The 17,843-nt window shown below is 42.3% G+C and overlaps 1 protein-coding gene across 1 annotated transcript in view; it reads left to right on the plus strand.

The window, feature by feature from the left end:
• Window positions 1-17,843, plus strand: part of STOX1 (storkhead box 1) — a 39,039-nt gene that overhangs the window by 18,263 nt on the left and 2,933 nt on the right. The window contains exons 2-3 of the mRNA XM_075842701.1: window positions 14,425-14,577; window positions 15,344-17,642. Of these exons, the coding sequence (XP_075698816.1) occupies window positions 14,425-14,577; window positions 15,344-17,642 (2,452 nt within the window). The remainder of the gene's footprint in view (window positions 1-14,424; window positions 14,578-15,343; window positions 17,643-17,843) is intronic.

Consider the following 17,843-nt stretch of genomic DNA (forward strand, 5'->3'; position numbering starts at 1 on the left):
CACTTCCCTAATAGTTTAGCCGATGTCTTGTGTGGTCTCCGAGGGCTGGTAATTGTTTAACCATGTCCTGCAAAGACTGACCTTTTGCTCCTAATACAAGAATAGACAATAATCCCCTTTACATCACAAAATAAATGTTCGTCACTCGCAGTACATCAAGAAAATCACACGTTCCCTCTCATATTTCAGTATCTCACCCATTTGGGTGATCATATTAATGTATAAGCCGGGCGTGGATGTTTATGAGGAGGAATAGCTGTCGGCCAAATGAGAATTTAGCTATTGCAAGTGCATGGGCAGCTTAAAGAGGCTCTGTCACCAGATTTTGCAACCCCTATCTGCTATTGCAGCAGATCGGCGCTGCAATGGAGATTACAGTAACGTTTTTATTTTTTTAAAACGAGCATTTTTGGCCAAGTTATGACCATTTTTGTATTTATGCAAATGAGGCTTGCAAAAGTCCAAGTGGGTGTGTTGAAAAGTAAAAGTCCAAGTGGGCGTGTATTATGTGCGTACATCGGGGCGTTTTTACTACTTTTACTAGCTGGGCGTTCTGACGAGAAGTATCATCCACTTCTCTTCACAACGCCCAGCTTCTGCCAGATCACGCTGTGACGTCACTTCCCCAGGTCCTGCATCGTGTCGGACGAGCGAGGACACATCGGCACCAGAGGCTACAGATGATTCTGCAGCAGCATCGGCGTTTGCAGGTAAATCGATGTAGCTACTTACCTGCAAACGCCGATGCTGCTGCAGAATCATCTGTAGCCTCTGGTGCCGATGTGTCCTCGCTCGTCTGACACGATGCAGGACCTGTGAGTGACGACACAGCGTGATCTCTGGAGAACACGGCTGTGTCTGCACTGCCAGAAGCTGGGCGTTCTGAAGAGAAGTGGATGATACTTCTATACACAACGCCCAGCTAGTAAAAGTAGTAAACACGCCCCGATATACGCACATAATACACGCCCAGTTGGACTTTTACTTTTAAACACGCCCACTTGTACTTTTGCAAGCCTCATTTGCATAAATACAAAAATGGCCATAACTTGGCCAAAAATGCTCGTTTTTTAAAAATAAAAATGTTACTGTAATCTACATTGCAGCGCCTATCTGCTGCAATAGCAGATAGGGGTTGCAAAATCAGGTGACAGAGCCTCTTTAACTCAAAAGAAGAAAAGCTTGCTGCAGGTGAGTATTTTGGCACAGCTTGCAACCATCTGTTCAACATTTCAACATGTTCTATCATTTTTCCTTAAGACTTTTAATTGATAGCACCCCATCGTCCGTTTGCCATTCTTGTTCTGTTGCACAAATAATCTCCCCACCCCATACCCTAAAGTTGCCAATAGACACAGTCCGAGATAAAGGAAGACGGAAAATAGGCAGTAGAATGGAATATGGTGTCCCATCTTAGATGTAGGTGGGGGCCCTATCAGGAGAGCAGTGACACAGAACCCCCTGGTGTTTTTTTTGTGGCGTTTTTTGAATATGGTTTGTTCTAGTGCCTGCGGTTTTTGTATTTTTTTTATTTAAAAATTAAAATAAAAATTGTGGCATTTTTCACATTGCAAATCATGTGATTCAAAGATTTCTCGTTGCAACACATGATTTATAACAGAACAAAAACACAAGACACATTAACATGTGGTGTTTTTTATTTAGGGAAAAAAAAACAATGGAGGTCTATGGGAGAAAAACGCCACTAAATTGCTGTAAAAACACCAATTCTACCCCATGCTGCAGTTGCAAAAAAAACACTGACCCAAAATATGCAAGACCAAAGACTCTGTGTAGTGCATTTACTATTCCCTGAATGACTTCCATTTAACATCTGGCCATAGCGTTTTTTTGCTGAAAAAAACCCGCCACTTAAAGCAACCCTTCTGCTCCTGAATGATCTGGCCCGCGTTCTGCTTTCTGGTATCAAAAATGTCCGCCATTGTCTCAGACTTTCCTGTGAAGACCTTCTTTGAAAGTCTGAGATACGCCCCTCCCTCTCCGCTGCCCTCTGATGGACCAGCGCTGATGACGTCGGCCACTGCGTGTAGCAGCTCCATTGTCATCATCCGTGGTCCATCAGAGGGATGTGGAGAGGGGGTGGGGCGTCTCAGACTTTCCTGTGAAGACCTTCTTTTAAAGTCTGAGACCGCAGTGGCCATTTAGGATACCGAAAGTGGGGGTCAGGAACATGGGCCAGATATTTCAGGAGCAGTGCAGCAGGTAATTATTGGCAATGTACGGTACTTTTTTTTTTTTTTGGCTGGAGGGTCGCTTTAAGGTGTGATGTTTTTCCTAAAAAGGCTGTGTAAAGGTACCCAGTAGGGGGGGGGGGGGATATTGGGGGCGTTGAGAGAAAAATGGCCGCCAACAGCCCTTCCCTCCCTTGACGGAGCTCGCAAAGCTGCAGTGGGGAATTTGATTTGTCCCGTGCAGCCCTGGAAACAGTCCCCCTAAGGCTGGATTCACACGAACGTGAATTGCGTCCGTGCAGGCCGCGTGGTTTTCATGTGCCACGCACAGACCAATACAAGTCTATGGGGCAGTATAGACAGTCCATTCTTTTTGCGCAGCGTTTGTCCGCTGCGCAAAAAGCGCGACATGGTCAATATCTCGGCGTATTTTGCACATCACGCACCCATTGAAGTCAATGGGTGCGTGAAAACCACGTATGCCGCACGGAAGCACTTCCGTGCGAACTGCCTGTTTCGTGCACCAGCTGTCAAAAGGATGAATGTAAACAGAAAAGCACCACATGCTTTTCTGTTTACAAACATCCGAATGGCGTGTCATAATGATGGCGGCTGCGCGAAAACCACGCAGCCGCGCATCATATGATGCTGCCTCACGGAGCAGGTAAGTGGCTTTTGCGCAGGCAAAACGCGTGTTTTGCGTGCGCAAAAACGCCACGCACGTCTGAATCAGCCCTAAAGCTGGGTTCACACACCCTATTTACGGACGTAATTCGGGCGTTTTAGCCCAGAATTACGTCCGAAAATAAGGCTCCAAAGCGGCAGCAAACATCTGCCCATTCATTTGAATGGGTTTTACGATGTTCTGTGCCGACGCTCATTTTTTTTACGCGCCGCTGTCAAAAGACGGCGTGTAAAAAAGACGCCCGCGTCAAAGAAGTGCCTGTCACTTTTTGAGACGTAATTAGAGCCGTTTTCCCTTGACTCCATAGAAAAACAGCTCCAATTACGTCCGTAATGGACGCAGCGAAAAACGCCTGCACATGCCATTACGTCTGAAATTCAGGAGCGGTTTTCTCCTGAAAACGGCTCCGTAATTTCAGCCTTATCGGACGCTGCCGTGTGAACATACCCTAAGGAAGGATTTACACGAGCGTGTGCGTTTTGCGTGCGCAAAAAATGCGGCGTTTTGCGCGCGCAAAAGGCACTTAACAGCTCTGTGTGTCATCACTATATGATGCGCGGCCGTGTGATTTTCGCGCAGCCGTCATCATTATGACACTCTGTTTGTATGTTTGTAAACAGAAAAGCATGTGGTGCTTTTCTGTTTTCATTCATAATTCATAATTCTTACTGCTGTTGCGCGAATCACGCGCGTCCCACGGAAGTGCTTCCGTGTGGTGGGCGTTATTTTCACGCACCCATTGACTTCAATGGGTGCGTGAGGCGCGAACAGCGCAGAAATATAGGACATGTCTGCGTAAAAATCGCGGACTGTCTGCACAGCCCCATAGACTAATATAGGTCCGTGCGACGCGCGTGAAAACCACGCGCGTTGCACGGACTTATATCACGTTCGTGTAAATCCGCCCTAATAGAGTGATTCTTCTAGAGACCATATATTTGGGAATTGCTCATATTACATTCCTTTATTACAGCAGAGCTTCACTTTAGACTTCACTAGCTACTTATGCAAGGGTTACCTTTTGTGTGATATATATATATATATATAAAATCTCCTACTTTTTCTGCTGTATACCTATTCTTTTTGTATACTGGCATAATGTTTTCCATAAGTTTTCCCCAGCCACAACCCCTCTGAGCCATTTGGTGCGGTTTGCCTTGTGTCCTGGGTTGGGGAGGAACCTATAAACCTCTCCGGGTGGTAAATCCACAGGAGGCCGCTTCTCTGCTGTTTCCATTCCCATTTGGCATCTTTCATGTGAGTGTGGCTTAGGGATAGCCCAGGAGCTGCTGCGGCTGGAATTCCTTAGGATACATTAGCTGCGAGCATGTGTTTCGAATGAAATAACTCCACATTGGAGACGTTCCACTAACGCGGCTCCCGGTGTTTTCTTTTTTATAATAAGCTTTCTGAATGGTTCTGGTTGAGAAGTTTAAACAAACTGCACTAAAAGTAGCCATTCCCACATGTTGTAAACCCGAGGTGGCCGGAATGGGTCCTTGCTGTTTTGTACCAGGGTTTTATGGGACTTGATGGTAATGCCACTTCCCTTTTAAAGTTTGTAAACTTTCTGTGTCACCGTTTTAACCCTTTCCTTGAGGAGACCCTTCGCTTGCAGCATCCGCTACAAGTGATTTCCAGCTGGGACACACACATTATTTGGGTTGTCTAGTCTTATTTATTGTATTTATGCAAAGATTTATCTTGTATAAGTTATTATTTTGAATGTACTTGGGGTTTCCATTTCTCAGTTTTCAATATTTCTACTTGTTATCAATTAAAACATCCCTAATTGCGTGCTGTGTCCGGAAAACTGCACAGACCTAATGCTTTTTGTAGCTGAGGCGTTGTGACAATGTATCCTGTGTAGGCAATTCTCTGAGACTACTTTGATGTATGACCGATGGCTATTACATATATTGATACATTGTAGCAAAGCCTCAGAGATTTATGCTGCTGATGTATGTCTCACAGAGAGTTGCCTAGACTAGATTCAAATGTAGGAAGCTCTCAACCATAAGTAGGATGAGAGGTGCCCATACGGTTTTGGCAGGATCGCCCAACTTTGTAATGTGTATGTCGGTCTCCCGACTCTTCTCCCAATGGCAGATGTCCGGAAAAGAAGGATCGGGTATGCTGAAATCTAACCTGCCCAATCCTATGTTCCCACCTCTGGAAGTTTATTCCCCTTTCCCTAATGGAATAAACATACACGCTGGGCCGAACCGCTATAGGGGAGTATGAAGAAATAACTGTTTAGCCGACCGTTATATAACGTGTATGGCCACTTTAAATCTTTACAGCTTTTCATCTTCTGGATATAAATAACAATTTTCCTATTCACTGATGGCAAGCAGAGATGTTGAAAGTTTAACATTATTGAAACATGACGTATCAGAACGTTGCATACAATGACTATAAGCTTTAGTTACAGAAGATTGGAAATCACATTTCTCTTTTGGTGCCGTGAACTGTTTGATCCATGGGGGTTTCACCACTAGTATGGGGGTACTGAGTCCCCCTCCCCAGTCCTTCTCATCCCCCCCCCCCCACAACCACAGTGAGGAGGAGTGTGCATGGAGTAGAACAATAGTGCATGGAAATTGCTCCTTTTAATCCTGATTTATGGAGGTTTACTTTTGACCTAAAACTTGGTCGGATTTGTAGAAAGTTCTAGATGGTCCTTCACTCCTGGAGCCAGCACCCCATCAGAAGAAAGGAGTCTGTGTTTGGGTTTTATTTGCCTTATGTATTGAATATCGTCCCCAGAACTATTGGATATTAGAAGATGGCAGTGCCCATACTTCTATCTGATCGTATCTCACCTCCTTGATAATGGGCGTTATTGGCGATCTAGGGCTATGTAATGTCCACATTGGTTGAGATCCACGAAGGTTTGACCTCTTTTGGTTCTATCTAGAGATCCGTTCTTGTGTGTGGGCACGTGGGGCGTCCATGTGATGTCTGGTCACTGATGTCATGATGAAAGCACTACACTGCAATTACACTTTATGGTAGGTGAGAATCACTTCTTTCCACACTCGGGTATTGTTGAGAAGAACAGTAGAAGTCATTAGCAGTTTACACAATTACTGAGGAAAGTAACAAACATCACTACAAAGAACGGAGGTCAAGGAATACAACCTAATTCTGTGTCGCTGCTTTCATCTTGTCGCCTTGTACACATCCCGTATGTCATCTACATTGTTTGCTGAGCAGTAAATGGAATACCTGACTGGTTTTAAAGCAAGTCCACAGATTGCCATACACATGAGATAGACGTTCAGTCGACTTCCCCAACTCTCCCATAAACAAACATGGATCCAATAGGCAGTTATTTCAGTAAGGCGTGGGAGATAAGCTGCTGCCAGAGGTTCCTGCTTATCTCCGGGGGACGGACGGTTGGCATTTGGCATATCCTGTAGATATAGCATAAATGTTTGATGGGAATATTCCGTTAAAGTTGCATGCGATCTGTGTACTGAGAAGTTTAGCGGTAACGGACAGAGGTAGGCTACCCACACTCTTAGCAAATTTCGGCAGCGTTTTTGCCTCAAAATCCGCAAGTGTTATGCAGGGTTGTCACAATACCAGAATTTGGACTCCAATACCGATACTTTGTGTAGTAGTGCGATTCTCGATACCAAAACGATACTTTGCCAGAAAAAAAAAAAACGCCTGCCGTTTTCTGATGTGAGGCACACGGTGGAACCTCCATGTTACTCGCATTAATAGTAATTAACCCCATCATGTTTCTCAGTTATAATGGACGACATTGAATTAATGTTCACGTGAGGTACATGATGGGGTTAATTACTATTAATGTGAGGAACATGGAGGTTCAAAATTAATAACACCATGTGCCCCACATCAGAAAATGGCAGGACTGGTTTTTTGACGCTGGACATTTTTTGTGCAGGTTATTACGGTTGCGACGATACTGAATATGTGTATATTATGTATTGAGACTTTTATTGTTTATTGTAAGGAATGTTTGTTTTTTTAATTTCAAATTATTATTATTTTTTTTTACTTTTCTAGTACGGTACATTATCCTGTGCACTGATAGTACGCAGGCAGTTGTTAGGACATACCCCAGTATGCCCTAACGGGAAATTTGGTCAGACAGCCCTGGGGTCCTTCATTGGACCCTGGGCTGTCTGCCCATATATGGTATGTCCCTAGATCCCCCTTCTCATTTTCCTCTTGAATGCTGTGGTCAGCTTTGATCGTGGCATTGAAGGGAATAGCGTCGGAGATCAGAGGTTTCTCTGATCTCCACCATTAGAGCGAGGCTGATTGCGCGCGCACACTTGCTGTGCTCGCACGGTCAGCATGATGTGATGTGGTCAGCACTGAAGACAGAACATGGGGGTGTTTTTCAGTGCGCCCGACATGTTCTCTGTCTTGAGTGCTGGCATTGCCATTCCTTAGAGCAGCGCCGGCCGCATCACATCTCGCTAGTAACTAAATTCATATGTTTACAATACTAAACTGTACAGCTTCGTATCGAAAAACGTGAATTTACAGTATTGAACCGTTTGAGGGTGCATGGCATCGAAATAGTATTGATATTTCGATGCATCGTGCAACCTTAGTTATGTGAGGTTTTTCCAGCGAACTTCACCTCTTTTACATTGAAAAGGTGAAAATCCAGAACAGAAGGAGCATGCTCAGATTTCCATGCAGAAAATGTTGAGCAGCATGTGGATGAGAATTTTAAAAATGTATTCAACAGTCTTCCACTGCGGATGTCGTGCCCGCAATTCCCTCCGGAAAATCTGCAACACATCTGCTATTTGTGCACTAGCAGCATCGTTGAATCCCCGGACAGCCAAAGTCATGATGTCCTCAGAGAATCACCAAGAGTGCAACAAAAATGCATATACCTCATCCATTATCTTGGATAAATGTATAGTGTCCCTCCGGTTGCACTCCCCCCCCCCCCCCCATCTGAACTGACATTGGGCTTCGAGATGTTCCTGCACGCTGAGAGGTTCAGTTGCATTGGCAACCGTATGACGTCTGAAGAGTTTCATGCAGGGTTAAATACAAATGAATTGGACCCATTCGCTATACTCATTCTGCGCTGTAGGTTAGGAGTAGTTGAAAAGCATTGTACGGATGTACCCGTTCTGTAATGTGATGAAAAAAGGAATATTGTGATGGGTTACGTGTAATGTCTGGTTTATAGGTCGGTAGTGTGCTAAACATACATACACTGGGGCAAAGGGTCATTAGATTTTAACACTAAGTAACAGCACCTGGTAAACACATTGACACCGCTGTCATGTTGCAATTTGTAAAAGCATTGGCAAGAAGTATACTCTGTGAGATTAAACCGATCCTGCGCCAACCGGGGGTCATGCGGGTAGTCCCACCAACCAGGGGGCATGTGGGTAGTCCCACCAACCAGAGGGCAACCTGACGATCTCCCCAACCCGGCCGGGCGGACTGTACAGTGGATCTGTCTTGATGAGCCCACATGTGTAAAATGATGCTTCTATTCTGTATAAAGCAGCCATTGTTTGCACGTATCAGAATCTATTATGGACGTCTTTCCTTTTCAAAGCAAAATAAAATGTTTCCTTGTACTTGTAGAAACTGAGGCACCAGATGCTGAAGTCAGGAAGGAAAAGGCATAATTTTGGCTACAGCTGTTTTCTCATTTGGAGAAATGTACAGCACGTGGCAGCTCGGTCCAGGGCCATGCACGTAACCTTGTTCTGATTACTGGTAGAATGAATGAATAGTGCCATTGGTGGTTATTTTCTTTTGAAGGAGAGGAAGATCTCCAGATGACTCGCTTCTACATGTTAGTTAGTCGCGGTTGGTAAACACCAGACACTTGAATACAACTGGTTCATGTGTTGGAAATTCAGCATCTCACAGACGGCACTTTTGTTTTGCAATTAAGCCCACGTTTCCGGGGATATATTCACAACTTCAAAATGGGCCCCTCACTTCACAAGCCACACAGGAGCCGCTGACCACAACGTTACATGGGATTACTGCAAGCAGTTTGTTTGATAAACAGGATCCAATTGGCCGCCCCTAGGTCAATAATACACATTCATGTGCAAACTGTACAATAAGAGGCTTGTAGCGCAGAGATGTAGATATGGACAAATGTGCAGCAGCCATTCCTGTATACATCCAGCATTACGGGCAAGTTTTTGTTTAATTTTTTATTTTCTGCAAGCTGTCAAGACCTGTTTATTTTGGGGAAGAAAGCGGAATTCAATCACATTCTAGTCTTTCTCCCAGACAGTAGTTCTAAATCTCCCATTAAGTCATGTATGGGCAGTGGAGTAACAAAACTGATAGCCACCGCTGAATCAACCAACAACTAAAACATGCAGGATTAGAAAACTGCAATACCACACACAACCTGTGGACAGGTATGGCACTGTTTTGGAAGAATTCAGCCACAATTTTTTTTTTCAATCCTAGATAACACCTATATATACAGTGTAACCTCACCTTTTACTACATAAGTGGATGCATTTGCTGATCAGAAATGTGGACTATATTGTTCCTATATAAATCACGTATGGTAAAATATTTTCACATTCCAACAACGTAAACCATCTCCAGAATGTAAACATAGAAACCATCTACATAAAAAGTAACTTTGCATATATATTGCTGTATTAATCTCACACTGGTCACGCGTTACAGCGTCTATTCTAGTCAGTAGCTGCATTCACAATTTTGCAGCCTTCTGAGCTAAAATCTCCTGCCTTGTTGGTTCATTGTCTCAAATTTGTAGAATCGTCAATAATCCGTAATCTGATGCTGGAAAAACGAACCTACCTACTATTATAGGAGAAGATTTGGAGCCTATACTTGTACAGCATATAGATGCAATGCTGTGCCATTCATAAGACAGGACCTCCGAGTTGTACGGACACCCATGTGTGATATGACACTCCTAGAAGTTCCATTGCCAAATTTAGGGGTGTGCAACCCAAGCACATTCATTGCATCGCACCGTTTTTGGTGACTCTGTTGGTATTAGTTTGGGCTCTGCGCACCCTATATTTATGCCCTCTGTTTATCGTGTACATCAGGACTGCTCAGGTAAACGTCACAGGTATTAATGTATGGGCTTGTCAACAGCTATTTGTTACCTATACGTTGAACGGATACCATGTTAATGTATGTGTGATGGATGCATTAAGTGGACGCCTAACCGTGGCATGTCACCCATAGACTATACTGGTATCTGTTTAATGTATATGTCGTGAACGACCATGAGAGTTCATGACGTATACTCTTTTCATATACCAGTATAGTCTAGGTGAGGGAGGCCGCTGTTAGGCATCCGTCACAGCCTACGTTTAATGTATACATCAGGAGTGTTTCCCGCCGTATACGTCAGACATAAGGCAATAAGAGTCGTGTGCACAGAGCCTTGCTTAGGCATTGTGTGGTAGTTCTGCATAGACAATACTGTATATTATTTTTGCAGTATATGGTGGGGTCTGCATGGTTTAGGCAACTGTATGGAAGTGTTATTTGGCCTAGATATGGCACTGTCTGGTATGGTTATTTGTACATTGTGTAAAAAAACACCATGCGGGTAAGCGGGGCAGTGATATATTGTATTCACTGCTAAATGTAGTAAGTTTTTGAAGCAAATGTCAAGTCACGCAAAGAATAAAGACTTACTATACTAAGAATAAAGTACTTAATGTGCTATGATTACTATGTCACTATAACCGATCATGTTACAAGTTCTTATGTGCACTGGGATCATTCACGGAATAGAGAACAAGGTAAGGTTAGGCTAAACTCTATTGTGTCCTCATGAGGGAAAGGTCGACACAATGCTGCACTTGACAACGTTCACTATAAAAAAAAATAATAATAATAAAAAAAAAAATATATATATATATATATATATATACTAGTCTGTCTCAATGGATTAGAATATCATCAAAATGTAATTTATTTCAGTAATTCAATTCAATAAGTGAAACTCATATTATATAGATTCATTACACGCAGTGATCTATTTCCTGCATTTTTTTCTTTTAATGTTGATGATTATGGTAACAGTTAATGAAAACCCAAAATTTAGTCTCCGAAAATTAGAATATTATATAAGCCCAACTTCAAAAATTATTTTTTAATACCGAAATGTCGTCCTACTGAAAAGTATGTCCAGTATATGCCCTCAATACTTGGTCGGGGCTTCTTTTGCATGAATTACTGCATCAATGCAGCGTGGCATGGAGGCGATCAGCCTGTGGCACTACTGAGGTGTTATCGATATGGCGTGGCATGGAGGCGATCAGCCTGTGGCACTGCTGAGGTGTTATCAATGCGGCGTGGCATGGAGGCGATCAGCCTGTGGCACTGCTGAGGTGGTATGGAAGCCCAGGTTGCTTTGATATCGGCCTTCAGTACGTCTGCATTGTTGGGTCTGGTGTGTCTTATCTTCCTCTTGACAATACCCTATAGATTCTCTATGGGGTTTAGGTCAGGCGAGTTTGCTGGCCAATCAAGCGAAGTGATACTGTGGTTATTAAACCAGGTATTGGTACTTTTGGCAGTGTGGGCAGACGCCAGACCCAACAATGCAGACGATCTGAAGGCCGTTATCCAAGCAACCTGGGCTTCCATAACACCTCAGCAGTGCCACAGGCTGATCGCCTCCATGCCACGCTGCATTGATAACACCTCAGCAGTGCCACAGGCTGATCACCTCCATGCCACGCCGCATTGATGCAGTAATTCTTGTAAAAGGAGCCCCGACCAAGTATTGAGGGCATATACTGCACATACTTATCAGTAGGACAACATTTCGGTATTAAAAATAATTTTTGAAATTGGGCTTCTATAATATTCTAATTTTCTGAGATACTAAATTTTGGTTTTTCATTAACTGTTACCCTAATCATCAACATTAAAAGAAAAAAATGCTGGAAATAGATCCCTCTGCGTGTAATGAATCTATAGAATGAGTTTCACTTTTTGAATTGAATTACTGAAATTAACTTTTTGATGATCTAATTCATTGGTGTGTGCGTGCGTGTGTGCGTGCGTGTGTGCGTGTGTGCGTGCGTGCGTGTGTGCGTGCGTGCGTGTGTGCGTGTGTGCGTGTGTGCGTGTGTGTGTGCGTGCGTGTGTGCGTGCGTGCGTGTGTGCGTGCGTGTGTGTGTATTTTTTTTTTAATGCTTTCAAGGCCAAGTTCACACTTTTTCTATGGGATTCCAACTGATGCCAAAGTGCATGTCTTAATCAGATCTGCCATGGTCAGTATTTTATTAGTTATTTTTTATGTTTTTATTGAGTTTTCATAAAATGTACAGAAGCGGTACAACATTGTAGTGTAAGCATATGGAGTGTGCATGAATTCTGATCCATAAATAAGGCAAAGGTAAGGGGTTTTATTTTTTTTATCTAGGTCACTAGGTTGAAAAACACATGCAAATTTGTATGTGAACCAAGAAGAGGGCTACATGGGATCGTCCGTTCACAAAAATAGTTTACCCTAATTCAGAAAAGGGGCCTGGAAGGTCTGTCGTCATGATGTACATGTTTGTTGATGACTGATAACATATTTGGACAGTATGTCTGTGGAAATCTATATAAACCGTATTGTCGCCTTAATATTGCATGATAGATAGATAAATCCCTCAGATGTAATTCTAAGGGTCTGTTCACATCTGCGTGAGGGTCTTACGTTGCTCTGCTCAGTCATAGGAGCAGAACAACGAAAACCTGGAGGGGCCGGATGCCTTCCATGATGAACACCAACGACGCCTGCCAGAATCCACTACCTTCAATGGGTTCCATCGGGTTTTGTGTCTTGGTGTCCATCGTTTTGACGGACAAAATAGCGCTGCATGCAGCTCTATTTTGTGTGGTTAAACAATAGAATGTGAACAGAGCCGAAGTCTGCAAAATTATATGTATATTTTATATATAGAAGTTTAGAGACACACAAAGTGGTGATTTATACATAAATCGTTTTTGGATTTCCTGACAATTAACGTGACTTGAACGCCTAAGAATTGATTTTTACTTTTTTTTGGTTCCATAATTAAAAGCATACGGCAGGTTATGTCCTTGTTCCTAAAGGCCAGTACCGAATAAGATCACGAGACGTCTGATAGGAGTTGATGGATTAGGAATATTGAAGTTCGTTGCGGCCGAGTGCGTTTGCTATGACTAACAGGTCACCCTTTCACCTTCGTTAAGTGGCTTTTCTCAGGACATTCCTGTCTCATGGCGGTGGGTATTACGTTTCAGATCTGAAATAAATTCACAAGGAGGGAAGAGAGCTGGAGTTTGTCTTTCTTTACTCCATACAAAGCCTTTTTGCTGATTTATACACCTGAAAGTTGTAGCTTAGCAACTACTCCGGATAAAAGGCTCTTGGAAAGCTCTCAATAAACAGGCTTTGTTGGAGTTGACAATGGCGGGCTGTAAGACAAAGGTCGAGCGCAATTTAACAGTCTCCCCTAAGATGTGGCTCTATCATGATCTCGCCATTAGGACTCGTAGGCCTGCCTTATCCTCATGCCTTTTTTTTATGCACTGGATATGGTGTAGAAGTGTGATCCATGGGGGTCCAACTGCTGGGACCCCAGTGATCACAAGAATGCGGTTTCTAGTCCCGAGTCCTGAGTCCTTGCGGCCATGCTTGCTCACTGGGTCTCCGTTCCTCCCATTCTCTTTATTTCACATCATATTGGCATTTTCTATCCTCCTAGCTTCTCAAATCGTGAGGTTGGGGAGAGCCAAATGTGGTAGATGGGATTATTATGCTGTACAGGCCTTTTTATTATTGCACTAATCTCTGGTTTAGCAGCATAATTGATTCCTTTTGTGCTTATTTTAACGTTCTATTTGGTTCAGGAGACCAGTTTTAAAGAGTAGCTAAACGTTAAGTTTAGATTGAGCAAATTTGTAAAAATTACAACCAATGGGTAGTACCGACATCAACATTTTTTGAGGCCCCAGTAGAAAAAGATTGAGAATTCCTGTTCTAGGGCAAAGCGGTCTGTGCTTTAATAGGATTAGTGGACAGGAAACTTGATGTATGTAGAGAAGCTGAGCTGGCGATATCTTTATTGTGTGTGTGTGTGTGTGTATATATATATATATTTGTGTATGTGTGTGTGTGTGTGTGTGTATATATATATATATATATTTATTTTATTTTATTTCAGGAACGTGTGTTATTTGGAGGTCTTTTTACATAACTAGGCAGGGAATAAAATGCAGGTGAATTTAAATATCGTTACTGCACTGTTCCACCTCTAGGTGATGCTGTGGAGTATTTGTTCATTTATGTTCTGACCATAGCCAGTGTTCAGTATGTTGCAAATTTTATTATTGGTAAGGACATGGCTAATAAACTGGGGATAATCTATAGCATCTATTGCTGTTAAAAACAACTGTACGATACGAACACTTTTTTTTATTTTATTTTTTACTTTTGACTTTAATGCTTTTTACGCAATGCTCATTATGTCAGTATCTCTGCACTGTTTGCTCGGCAGACTCTCATCCTATTTTCTCTCCTTGCAGGTGATGTGTCTCCAATGCAGATGAATCCCGTATCTCAGTCTCAGTTCATTCCCCTGGCAGAAGTTCTATGCTGTGCTATATCTGATATGAACGCAGCACAGATTCTGGTGACACAGGAATCCCTTATGGAGCAGCTGATAAAACATTATCCAGGTGCTGACCATTTGCCGTCTGTATTTAGAATGGGTAATCTATATCCGTGGCGTGTACTTGAGGCAGCAACTGACGTAGTGTCATCATGACCTGCACATATATTTGTGGTGTTATGTCTTATAAAGGCCGGCATACACGGGCCAATTTTCGTGATGTTTTATTCGTTTGCGAGCACTCGTCATAGACCAGTGTAAATGAAGAAGAGCAATAAATTGAAACACTATTTTTAAAAGCACCGACTACTTACTAGTGGCTTGAATAATTGTGGTGTGTAAAGGGGCCTTAAAGCAATTATGCAGATTTTAATCCAATATAATCTACATAAAAAGCGGTTACTTTGTAGATTTATCATGTACGGATCCTGAGTTACTGCCAGAGCTGCATTCATAAATGTGCTGGTTGGTATTGAAAATAGCTGACCACTTATTGACAGACTCCTTCTTAACACTGCTCATATAATGCAAGGTACTGTACATTGTCTCGTGCTTTGCGTTCTTTGAAGAGTTACATAAGCAGAGTGTTGTAGACACTGAACAAGCAGGACTGTTGGAAGATTTTAACTCCGAAGCCATCTGAAATGGCAATGCAGCAGTAGAGCAAAATGTCATAGGATTGGGATAAAGTTATTTGATTTTTTTTGTTAAGGTAGATTGTACCTAGGTTTCAGCTACTAAATTCTGTTTGAATGCTCATTTTTTATTTTTTTCAATTCTGACGTGTTTATTATATTAGGCATAATAATGACTGGTAATATTTGCTTTTCTAGGTATAGCGACACCATCTCAGGAGATTCTGTATTCTACTCTTGGAACACTAATCAAAGAAAGGAAAATCTACCACACCGGAGAAGGCTACTTTATTGTGACTCCACAGACTTACTTTATCACTAGAAAGACCGTTTCAAACACTAAGTGTGGGGCAGCGGAGGATAGTCCCATCTCTCCACCAGCCATCACTTATTTAGTCAGCATGGAGAGTTGTGCTGATCTAACCAAAGCGAATGTTCCATCAGTATCGCACTGCAGGTCCTGCAGCTGCTTCTCTGACAACTCCACCCATAATATACTGGGGCAGCAGTCAATCAATGAGGGTAATGGTAAAGAACATAAGTCTGTGAAAGATTCAAAGCCTTCTGTTCAAAATCAGGCTACATCCACATCCCGGGACTATCACACGTGTAGTAAAACTAAACCACAACAACAATTACTAAAAGAAAAGTGCAATAAGAAATTTGGAATCAGTCTGTTTTGGCGCAACGTTGCCAAGAAAGAAAAATCGAAAAAAGAGTTGGTGAGCTTCGCAGCACAATTTCCACCCGAAGAATGGCCTGTCAGGGATGAAGAGAATCTGGATAATATCCCTCGAGACATAGAACATGAGATAATTAAACGCATCAACCCTGTCCTTACTGTGGACAACTTGATGAAACATACAATGATGATGCAGAAAGCTGAGGAAGAGAAAAAGTGTTTCAGTAAAGGAACCTCAACAGAGATTTTAAAAAACAAAAATGCTCATAATCTTAGAGGAAGTAACAAAAAGAAAAACAATCGAATATCAAAGTACCACAAAAAAGTGCAGTCAAACAAGGAAAAAAATAAGAAAGACATGTGTACCCGAAAATTGACCTCACAAGTAGATGTTGGAAAGAAGTTACTGCACCAGTCCAATGTGATGGACGACATAAGGGTTCCAGATGGATTCACTCCAGGTAGTGAAAATAGTAACCAGCCTAAGGTTTTGTACAAAAAACAAATCTGTAATCCATTTGAAGGGATCTCCTACAGAGATGACAATAATATCAGTGAATGCAAACCTATAAAAGAGGTTAAGAAATGCAGATCTGGAAAGAACAGAAAAAATATGCTACGGCCAAAGTCACTCGACTGCTCAGGCTTAAATGCTGAACCTGGAATCCGACATCTAAAAGCTGAAAGGCCTGAAGACGAATATTGTGAAGATTTGTTCCATGATCAGATCGTGCCGATAAATGAAAAAGACGACTTAAGAGAATACCCTCTTTACCCTCAATGCAGTACCCTGAGGATAGATGATAAGTTTAAACAAATCAAAGAACAAGGTTTGCCGGGTGAAGAAGGAAGTCCTCTTTTTGGTGACAATCCACCAAAGGTATTGGTAAAATCAGAAATGATTTGGGAACATGACGTAGGGAATCCCTATTCTGCTGTGCCATACTGTAACAAGATGACCTCAATTCATGAATCATTACAACATGCACAAACCAGTCTTTGTAGAAGTATAAGCTCTTCAAAAAGTTTTGGTAGATCCAATGTTGGTGCATTAGAGAAAAATGAGCCCGAATCCCATGGCAGTTATTCAGCAAGTGAAATGAACAGTAAAGATTTATCAAAATACACAGAATTTTCCATTTCTCAGAATGACGAGCTTGTTGAGGAAGGGCCGATATTTTATAAAAAGGAGGACAATGATGATGCTTCAAGTTCCTTCTACTTTGAAGGAGACACAGATGAACATATTGGAATGTGTCAGAACCTTGAAATGTTAAAGCAAAATAGGAATCTGGATATGCACAATTTGTATGATCTTCGTGAGGAAAGCCATACCGTGCTAAAAACATCACCAAACCACTGGGAACCAAAGAGGCCTTCAATACATCAACGTTCTTCTGCCAACCATCACCAAGAAGACTATACATCATCTGTCTTCTCTTCTGACAGTTCTCAAAGTTATACTAGGCCTGCTCTACATGTAAAAGGAAGTCCTTGTCATCCATTATCTCAGTACGTTCTCCACCATAAAGAAGTGGATGTCGATACTGCTGAATGCATTCAACCTCCTGAGCTTTGTGAAGGAAGTATATTTGATTATTGCAATTCCAGTGACTGTAACTCTATGGCAGAGACTGTCCAGACATCGATTAAAGGAAGTGACGAGAAACCCGTGAAGAACTCAGGACAACAATCAGACGGAAGGACATGTTATGAGCACACACTGAAGTTATTTAACACACAGAGTAATCCATTGGAAGCTAACCAAAATGAAAACTATAGCACTACCGGAGACAGTGGAATTGAATCTCCACGGTAAGTTAGGAATGGATTCCTCTCGTATAAAATGTCATGTTATTTTTTTGCGTTTTCCTGCTGCATCTCATGACCAGGTCGGCAACTGTTTCATGCTGCCTTTTCCATATACTGACCTGAGATGTCATGCATCCTCAGCCTCCTGCTCATCTGAAGTGAATTGGGTTGAGAATGACAACCAGTGGGAACATTAGTGATGAG

This window comes from Rhinoderma darwinii, chromosome 11, assembly GCF_050947455.1.
Source record: "Rhinoderma darwinii isolate aRhiDar2 chromosome 11, aRhiDar2.hap1, whole genome shotgun sequence".
Taxonomy (NCBI): Eukaryota; Metazoa; Chordata; class Amphibia; order Anura; family Rhinodermatidae; genus Rhinoderma; species Rhinoderma darwinii.